This window comes from Physeter macrocephalus, chromosome 10 (assembly GCF_002837175.3).
Source record: "Physeter macrocephalus isolate SW-GA chromosome 10, ASM283717v5, whole genome shotgun sequence".
NCBI lineage: Eukaryota > Metazoa > Chordata > Mammalia > Artiodactyla > Physeteridae > Physeter > Physeter macrocephalus.
Window position 1 is genome coordinate 44,833,770 of NC_041223.1, and position 10,715 is coordinate 44,844,484.

Below are 10,715 nucleotides of genomic sequence, written 5' to 3' on the forward strand. Positions count from 1 at the left end.
CAATGAACAAATGAACTGTCCTGGTTTAAAAGAAAGAAATAAAGGAATATAATTAGTTATTCTTCTATTAGAAGTTGATTCGAGTTTTTGTTTTGGTTTTTTTTTTGGTTGTTGTTCCAATTCTAGAGCTAAAGAAAACATCTCTCATGCAACTGTGTTTTTTTAAAAAATGTAGAACACTGCGGAATAGTGATATTTTAATCGCATCAAGAACAGAGAACAGAATGCAAACTGTTCTTTCTCTCATGACATAAGCCACGATTCTCTTGCCCTGTGGTTCTGCAATGCTAGAGAAGCTTGAGATAGAAAATCATGTGTAGATATCTGACATTTGGTTCTCTCCAGGGAAATAAACTTATTTAGTTAGTTTAATATTCCTTGGTGAACTATTACCGATTGGCTGTTTCACACAGATGTTTTTCTCTAGCTCTATGGGTATTTTGTTTTTGTTTTTTCTTTGTTTGTTTTTTGCAGTACGCGGGCCTCTCACCGTTGTGGTCTCTCCCGTTGCGGAGCACAGGATCCGGACGCGCAGGCTCAGCGGCCATGGCTCACGGGCCCAGCCGCTCCGCGGCATGTGGGATCCTCCCGGACCGGGGCACGAACCCGTGTCCCCTGAATCGGCAGGCGGACTCTCAACCACTGCGGCACCAGGGAAGCCCTCTATGGGTATTTTCAGTGATGTGAAGAAAAATAAAATATTAAAGGAGAAAACAACACATTTGAATAATGGGAGAATTTTCAAGTAGCATATTCCTGCAACCATCAAATATTATCTACGGCAACATACTTTTTCAGGTAGGAATTCATTCTGTTCATCATGCAGCATGTCCTCAAATATTCAATCTTTTCTTAAACTAGCCCAAATAGAGTCTATTTCATTATTGAAGATTTTCATTCATTTTTTCATCTATTTAACAGATTAAAATTAAGTATCTACTAAGTGCCAATGTTTCAGCTACACCCTTAGGGAGCTCATTGCCTCCTACAGTTCCCTACAAGAGATTTCATGAATTAAGATTCCCTTGTGTTTGGGGACTAGTTAAAGAATGTGAAGGGAAAGAAACATCTTTGAAGTGTTATTAATGTACCAGGCACATTTAGAGGGGCATCTCTAACCATCCTTTTTAAATAGCGTCCACCCCATGCCTGCTTACTTTTATTCATCCTGCTTTTTTTTTCTTCATCTACTAATCCCCACTTGACATTGTTCACTGCTCTATGCCCAGCTCTTAGAAGTCGCTGGCATAGAGCAGGTTTTTTTGTAGTTGTTGCATGAATGAACTTGAAAGGAAGCACTCTTATTTTACAAATGAGACCAAGAAAAATGACTTAAATGATTTGCTTAAAATTGTGCAAACCTTAAATCACAAATTAGGGGTTTAAACCTCAGTGTGAAGGCAAAGCTCATGGTTCCTTCTATAATTGTATCTCTAAATGCATATTTCTTTACTGAGATATGATTCTGTCTTCTCTTGTTAAAACGCCATTATGTGAAAGACGCAGAGTTACAGAGATCTTGCCTTCAAGAGCCTGACAGTCTAGTTAGGAAGGAAAGAAATATGTGGGGATCCAACTAAAAGTAGGGCAGTGTCTGTGTTGGGAAGGGACCTCAGAGACAGTAAGGAGGAGGGTGCGCTAGCCTGGGGGGCTGGGTCCTGGAGAGCACTTTAACTTGCCTGGGGTCTGTTGTCCCTGGAACGTGAGGAAGTAGAATAGGTAGATTCCTTCAGAGTAGCCAGCTTTCCTACAAGCCCTTTCTCTGAGTTCCTGTTCCCATTTAGATACCAGAGAAAAGTGGATTCTCCCCTCTTTTGGAGAGGGAAGATAGAAAAAAAGCTCATTTTGAAGGGAGTTTGAAGAGTTTGTGGTCTAAGAAATAAAGAGGTGGAGAAAACCAGTGGTAGGAACTGAGGTTGTTTTACCTGGAAACGAGAAAAGGACGGGAGTGGAGAGTGGGGTGAGGAGCTAACTTCAAAAAACCTCTTCATGGGAAAATCAGAAGTTCGTTGAAAGTCCTGACACTTACTTGGTAAACATCTGAAGCGACCTGAACTTGAAGGCCTGACTGTTGCCCTTCTCTGGAGGAGAGGGTTTAGATTTATTCTCTTGGGCACCAAACAGTGGAACCTAAAAAGCTCTGACGGAAACTCGTTTCTACTCCACACCAAGAAACGCCTTGAAGACGAGCGGCACGGAGCTGCCTCAGGAGGAAAGTAGTCCCGCCGTCATGTAGCTCCCGGGCCCCGCCTGGCGACCGACTCAGCCCCCGTCCCGGGTCGCCGGCTGTGGGCGGAGGCCGGGAGCCCAGTGGGCGCACGACAGACTCCGGCTGCGCATCCGGGGCTCCCCTGGAGGCTGCGCGGGGCGGGGCAGGGCAGGCGTCCCGGGAGCTCGGTCCCTGGCTCCGGCTGGGTTGCGGCCGGGGTACCAGGGCGCAGCATGCTCGCCGCCGTCGGGCGCATCCCCCGCTGAGCCCCGGGAGCGCCCCCAGAAGCCGCGCGGCAGCTCGTCACGTCTCTCCGGCCCCCCGGTCACCCCCAGTACTCCGGCGGCAGGGCCCCCGGCGGCTCGGAGCCCCCAGGTTCCTGTGAGCAGGGAGTGGGAACGGCCTGGGAGGGAGGGGTCCGCGGCGGGGCGGGCGAGGAACCGGGGCTGGGGGACGGAGGCGTGAGCGTGCCCTGGTCTCTGTGCCGTCGGTCTCTCGGTGCCTCCGTACATCCCTGTCGCTGTCGCAGCAAGGAAGGCCCATAGGGTGCCCGCCGAGCACAAGCCGTCGCAATTCGACAGGAAAATCCTGCTGTGGACCGGGCGTTTCACAACGATGGAGGAGATCCCGCCTCGGATTCCGTAAGTGTGGCCTGTGCCCGGCCCGGGTTGCGTGCGCCCGGCAGAGTCGGCGCCGGGCCTGGGGGGCTCGGGGTCCATCCACTTCCCGACCTCTGCGCACCCTGGAGCGGAGGCGGTCTCGGAGCCACACAGGTCTTCACAGTAATACCTATCACCTTAAGGAATTTACCCACGCCCCCCGAGTGCGGTTAAATGCCAGGCTCCATGATTGGGCTGTGGGAGCTAAGCTAAGCTTACAGTGAGGTTCTTGAAGTCAGGTGAAAATCCAGAAGTTCAGTGGGCACTTCCACCGTCGCTCAGATACCCGCCCCCAGCGAGCTCCGGGCCATGAGACAGCGGAGTATACTTAGGCCAAACAGAACGCACCGGCCTTGCGTGCGCCCGGGTGGCTGAGAGGGAGAGGGGCTCTGGCCTGGGAGGGGAGGGGTGGCGGAGGGCGGCTCCCTGAAGCACCCAAGGAAGCATCATGGCTCGAGGGGTGGCTAGAGAGTCTCTGGGAAGAAGCCACATCCATGTGACCTCCTCTTCTGGGGTGGGAGATGCCTGGTGTACGCGGTCCTGCAGTCCTTTTGAGTACGGGTTTACTCGGACTGGGACCCACGACGCATCAGCATCGCTGGCCTCTTCATCATCCCAAACCCAGGACAGAGATTCGCTTGATAAAACTTAAGCTGACAACTTCAACTCCAGGGTAAATGTAATACTTTTTTTAAAAAAAAGTAAATGTAACCTGTAAAAACCATCTTTCTACCGCTTCAGTTTATGCAAAGCCCAAAAATCTTCTGGGAACTTTACAAGGCAGTGGTTACAAGGGGAAGGAAGGAAACTAAGGATAACATCAATCTACTACTTTTTAAACTGATCTCAAAAAAAACGGGAGACTAGAACTATAAAATCAAATAAAGATTTCAGATGTTCAAATATTATATTTATATGATGTAATCAATGCCTATTAGAATGGATAATGGAAACTGGGCCTACATCTTGTTCCGTGCATATTGCCTACACTTTTATTGATTGTTAATTTATTATTTACCAAAAGCATCTCAAATAAATGGAAAACAAAATATGGTGGGAAATGTTCATTCAATAATGAATTCTCAAACATTTTTATTCCTTTCTTGTATCAAATTACTTAATGAGGAATGGACATGGAATTTGAAATGACATGGAATTTGAATTCTGTTTTCAGCATTTATTCAACCACGAAGATGTTTTTTAATATTATAAAGCAAATTTTGTTTTCCTTGAGATCTATAGGCTCTAAACTAAAGACTTAGCCCAAAGAAGAAATTAGCCCCAAAAAAGCTTAAAAAGACCATCCTCAGTGTTTTTGGATTTTGAATTCTAGTGCTACACAACAGAGTAATCAAAACTGTAAAGAACCTGCATTATTGTAAATTAATGCTTGTCAAGAGAACCTAGATCCATTTTAGCATGGCTGTATATGTGGAGACCCATTTTACAGAAATAATTTAATTTCCGCAGGATCACAGTCAAAAGAAATATTATAGGGCTTCCCTGATGGCACAGTGGTTAAGAATCCGCCTGCCAATGCAGGGGACACGGGTTGGAGCCCTGGTCTGAGAAGGTCCCACATGCCGCGGAGCAACTGGGCCCGTGTGCCACAACTACTGAATCCCGCGTGCCTGGAGCCCGTGCTCTGCAACGAGAAGCCCACGCATCGCAGCAAAGAGTAGCCCTGGATCACCACAACTAGAGAAAGCGTGCACGCAGCAATGAAGACCCAACGCAGCCAAAATAAAATAAAATAAAAAGAAATATTATAAGCAGAAGAATTTAACTTTGAGCAAGGTGCCTAGGAAAAGTATTGTAGTTTTGGGTTGAAAACATGAAAGTATTTGAATATTTTATTATTTTCTATAATTTTTTAAAAGCATTGCTATTTAGGAGAGCTATGCCTCCTAAGCTAAGTGTTAGATTTACAATATAAACAGCTTTCACTTTTATGCTTTTAATGGACATATAATTAAGTGACCTATAATTTTTGGACCATACACTAATGATATTTAATAATGACTGTACTTTTTCTTTTCTTTTCAGTGTTAAATTAATTTACACTAATGATATTTAATAATGACTGTACTTTTTCTTTTCTTTTCAGTGTTAAACTAATTTGGTATAGCTGTTCAAAGCCAGATGGATGGGTAAAAAAGATCAGATCTTTCAGGTTCCATCTGGAACAAAAGTCAACAACAAGTATAATCTAATAATGTGCTAAAATTCACCTGTTTGCAACTACCTTAAAACTTATATTAATCTGCCTAAAATCTGAGGAAAGCAGGCTAGATATTGGTTTTCTGTGTTCTTTCAACTAGTGGAAAGTTAAAGAAAAAATTTTTCATTTTTAAAAAGAATTGCAAATTGTCTTCCTGGAATTCTTTTTTTATGTGACTACATTCTATTTAAACTAGACAAAGATAAAAAATACTGCTGAATACATTCTCAAAAGTCATTCTTTAATTATATGTATTTATAAACTGCCATTTCATATTACTGCAAATTGTTAAAATTTATTTTATCATAAAGGCCTACAGGCATGATTACTTTTGTAACACTACTTTGCTAAAATCTGGACAACTTGCATATAACTTTATTAATAAATAAGACTATGCAGTATTCAAGTAAGCATATAAAATATCAGAATAATAATAAGAAAATGAAGGTGTGTTTGTCTTTTCTTCAACAAATTACTGTGATTTTGATCACTTCTTTTGAAAACTTCATGCAGAAGCCACAAAGGAAACACCCTTTCCCTAATACACATTCTCACAAAATATATAACGTATAATAGCAGTATATTATACAAAATGTATAATAGTCTCTTTAATGCAGTCAGGATGGGAGGGGGCAAGAGAGATTTGGAGGCTAGTGAAAAACCAAAATGATGAAAATAAGTTTTCAAAAACAACCTGTTCAAAACTGAAAACAAAGCCCACTTAATAACACAGGGGCCAAATGAACATGAGTCATAGACATATATAGGCATTAATTCTTACTTTTATCCCAGTCAGTGAAACAAAAATGATGGAGAGTCAGGTCATAATCTCTAGTAGTTATATTTTGAACAGTTAGAAACTAAATATACTGCATTGTCATTTCAAAGTGGCTAACATTATTTAGGACCTGTTAACTTGAAATCGGTAAGATAATGGGCTAGCATTTGGAAATCTTTCACATCTGCCATTTGCATTCGGGGACATTTTTGGAATATTTACATAAAAAATCATTGTTTATTATGCCAGTCAGAAAATCATATTGCTTTAATATAATTAACAGAATACACATCTTGGTTTAGGCCAGAAATGATAGATGCTGCAAGAAACAAAGCGCGAGTGAAAGCTTGTTACATAATGATTGGACTCACAATCATCACCTGCTTTGCAGTGATAGCGTCAGCCAAAAGGGTGAGTACCTCTTTAAAGTAAAGATAGACTTGTGAATTTTAAGAAGGATTATGAGCTTTGTTCTCCTTTGGGGGATTGCTGTTTTCTCAATGTAAGAACAATTTCATCTCAGACACCTTGAGCCACCTGCATATATTTATCATACTGGAAACAGCATTGTTCATGGAAATTTGAGTCAAGAAACTAACTATATGGACAGGAGGGACAGAAGTTTGTTTCCATTTATAAGATAAGCAAAACCAAAAATAACAGTTTATAACATGGTTAAAATCTGCACAGGAAGAACTTTGTTGTATGAAAGTTATCCAGACTACATCATTCCTTAAATCATGAACTCAGTTAGCTATTGCATAGAATCATGACATAGTTAGAAGTGCAAAAGTTGGAAATGATGACCAAGGCAGGCTAGTTTGCCTGTATGCTGTGTATAAGCCCTTTCCTTGTCATCTCCAATATGTAGTTTCTAGAGGGGAATTAAGAGCTAATTACTGTCTAATTTTGCTACTTGCTTCCCCAAATTCTTTCATCTGCTGATCACTTTTTACCTTGAAGAGCAGCCCCACAAATATTGGGAGATATCTGATGCATCTCTGTGAGTCATCTTTTCTCTACTCTTTATTTCTCCATCCCTAACAACTTTCCTCTATTTTGAGCTCTCCTCTGGACACACTCCAGTTTATCAGTGTCCCTCTTCATTGTGATACCTGCAACTGAGTCCCTTAGAGTGCGATTATAACTTCTTTGTTTTTGAACACTGCATTTTAGTAACACAGCCAGAGATATAGATTTTGGCAGCCACATCACACAGAATAGTTTGCCTGGATCCATCTTCAATCTCTAGGCACATTTCGCCAATGACCATTCTGCCTAGTCCTATGATCCTGCTCTTCTTCACTTCTCAGGTTTTCAAGAGTATTTGAGCCCAATAATTCACACAGGGACTGGGTCTTTTGAGCTTACTGATGTTATATACATGTCTACTCATTTCTATTGGCTCGGCAAAGAGCTTATGCTTTGAAATTATTCTGATCAAATGGAAAATTTCTTAAATGTTTGCTGAGCTGAACACTTAAACATAGACATAAAGAAATTCAGTCATCTCTTGTTTTTAACCTATCCTAGGTAAAATGACTGTCTACCCAGTTGGTGATTCTCTAGCTCCTAAATGATAGATTGGATTTTGATACTACCTGGACCCTCCGTGTTTCATACCATCTTCCCTTGGTTCCTTATGCTTCAGCCACACTAGTTCTTTTTTGTTTTTTAATGCATCAGACCCTTTATTCTCTATAGGCTTTCCTTCCTTCTCTCGGCCTTACTGTAGCTGACTCATTCTCATTCTTCTCAGTGAGAGCTTCTGTGACCACCCCATCTGAAATGGCCTTGCTCAGGTACTCACTATTTTATTATCTTTCCAACTGCTCATGAGTAAGTCGTTATATACCAGCAATCCTGTTGACTCCACTTAAGACTATATGCACAATTGGACCACTCCTCACCATCTCTCTTGATATCACCCTGGTCTGAAATAACCACCATCTGTTGCCTAGTTTATTGTAGTATCTTTTAAATGGTCTCACTCTGTCTCTTTTGCCTGTCTCCAATTCACTTTTCATTTTGAATAATTAATGCACGTACCCTAAATAAGATGGTGTCATATAGAGATGGAGAACTGTTTAGCAATTTGAGATGTATTGGGGGGTCAAAAGGATAGAATTTTGTGGTAAATTCAATGTGGGAAGAGGAGAGAAAAAGGAAGAATGACATCAAAAAGCCTGGGTTTTTGCTTTGAGCACCTAGATGGATGGTGCTGCCATTTGTTGAGATGTCTAAGGCTGGGGAAAGAACTGATAGGCATGACAGGCAAAATATGTCAAGTCCTCTATTTCGGATATACTGAATGTGAGATGCATGTTAGACTTCCATCAGTATCTATTTTTATTTTTCCTGCTAAGGACTTTGTATGTTCTTCAGTCTGAGGACCCATAGCTTTCCTCGCTTCTGAAAAAGTCTAAGCTGTTATCACATCAAATTTGGCCTTTTTCTCCATTCTGACTATTCTTCCTACCTGTTAAGAATATATGTTGTGGGGGAGCCCTTCAAGATGACAGAGGAGTAAGACGTGGAGATCACCTTCCTCCCCACGAATACATCAAAACTACATCTACATGTGGAACGACTCCTACAGAACACCTACTGAACGCTGGCAGAAGACCTCAGACTTCCCAAAAGGCAAGAAACTCCCCCACATACCTGGGTAGGGCAAAAGAAAAAAGAAACAACAGAGACAAAAGAATAGGGACGGGACCTGCACCAGTGAGCATGAGCTGTGAAGGAGGAAAGGTTTCCACACCCTAGGAAGCCCCTTCACTGGTGGAGACGGAGGGTGGGCGGCAGGGGGGGAAGCTTCGGAGCCACGGAGGAGAAAGCAGCAATAGGGGTGCAGAGGGCAAAGCGGAGAGATGCCTGCACAGAGGATCAGTGCTGACGAGCACTCACCAGCCTAAGACGCTTGTCTGCTCACCCCCCCCGGGGCAGGTGGGGGCCGGGAGCTGAGGCTCGGGCTTCGGAGGTCAGATCCCAGGGAGAGGACTGGGGTTGACTGCGTGAACACAGCCTGAAGGGGGCTAGTGCACCACAGCTAGCCGGGAGGGAGTCCGGGAAAAACTCTGGAATTGCCTAAGAGGCAAGAGACCATTGTTTTGGGGTGCGCGAGGAGAGGAGATTCAGAACACCGCCTAAACGAGTGCCAGAGACGGGCGCGAGCCGCGGCTATCAGTGCAGACACCAGAGACAGGCATGAGACGCTAAGGCTGCTGCTGCAGCCACCAAGAAGCCTGTGTGCAAGCACAGGTCACTATCCTAACCTCCCCTCCTGGGAGCCTGTGCAGCCTGCCACTGCCAGGGTCCCGTGATCCAGGGACAACTTCTCCAGGAGAGCACACCATGCGCCTCAGGCTGTTGCAATGTCATGCCGGCCTCTGCCACCGCAGGCTCACCCCGCATTCCTTACCCCTTCCTCCCCCCGGCCTGAGCAAGCCAGAGACCCCAGATCAGCTGCTCCTTTATCCCGTCCTGTCTGAGCGAAGAACAGGCACCCTCAGGTGACCTACACACAGAGGTGGAGCCAAATCCAAAGCTGAACCCCAGGAGCTGTGCGAACAAAGAAGAGAAAGGGAAATCTCTCCCAGCAGCCTCAGGAGCAGCAGATTAAATCTCCACAATCAACTTCATGTACCCTGCGTCTGTGGAATACCTGAATACACAACGAATCATCCCAAAGTTGAGGCGGTGGACTTTGGGAGCAACTGTAGACTCGGGGATTGCTTTCTGCATCTAATTTGTTTCTGGTTTTATGTTTATCTTAATTTAGTATTTAGAGCTTATTATCGTTGGTAGATTTGTTTATTGATTTGATTGCTCTCTTCCTGTTTTTAAAAAATATATATATTTTTTTTTTCCTTTTTCTCTTTTTGTGAGTGTGTATATGTATGCTTCTTTGTGTGATTTTGACTGTATAGCTTTGCTTTTGCCATTTGCCCAAGGGTTCTGTCTTTTTTTTTAGTATAGTTTTTAGTGCTTGTTATCATTGGTGGATTTGTTTTTTGGTTTGGTTGCTCTCTTCTTTCTTTCTTTTTTGAATTACTTTTTTATTTTTAATAATATTTATTATTTTTCATTTTAATAACTTTTATTTTTCCTTCCTTCGTTCCTTCCTTCGTTCCTTCCTTCCTTTCTTTCTTTCTTTCTTTTTTTTCTCCCTTTTCTTCTGAGCCGTGTGGCTGACAGTGTTTTGTGCTCCAGCCAGATGTCAGGCTTGAGCCTCTGAGGTGGGAGAGCCGAGTTCAGGACATTGGTCCACCAAAGACCTCCCAGCTCCATGTAATATCAAACGGCAAAAGCTCTCCCAGAGATCTCCATCTCAGCACTAAGAGCCAGATCCACTCAACGACCAGCAAGCTACAGTGCTGGACACCCTATGACAAACAACTAGCAAGACAGGAACACAACCCCACCCATTAGCAGAGAGGCTGCTTAAAATCATAATAAGGTCACAGACACACAAAAACAAACCTCCGGACATGGTCCTGCTCACCAGTTAGACAAGATCCAGCCTCATTCACCAGAACACAGGCACCAGGAAGCTGACACAACCACTGAACCAACCTTACCCAATGGGGGCAGACACCAAAAACAACGGGAACTACGAACCTGCAGCCTGCAAAAAGGAGACCCCAAACACAGTAAGTTAAGCAAAATGAGAAGACAGAGAAATACACAGCAGATGAAGGAGCAAGGTAATAACCCACCAGAAAAAAACAAATGAACAGGAAATAGGTTGTCTACCTGAAAAAGAATTCAGAATAATGATAGTAAAGATGATCCAAAATCTAGGAAATAGAATGGAGAAAATACAAGAAACGTTTAACAAGGACC

At 43.3% G+C, this 10,715-nt stretch overlaps 1 protein-coding gene across 1 annotated transcript in view; it reads left to right on the forward strand.

The window, feature by feature from the left end:
• Positions 1-2,442: 2,442 nt before the first annotated feature.
• FAM162B (family with sequence similarity 162 member B) overlaps positions 2,443-10,715 on the forward strand; it is a 19,548-nt gene continuing 11,275 nt past the window's right edge. Inside the window, 3 exon segments of the mRNA XM_024115529.1 lie at positions 2,443-2,590; positions 2,739-2,850; positions 6,170-6,278. Coding sequence (XP_023971297.1) covers positions 2,443-2,590; positions 2,739-2,850; positions 6,170-6,278 — 369 coding nt within the window.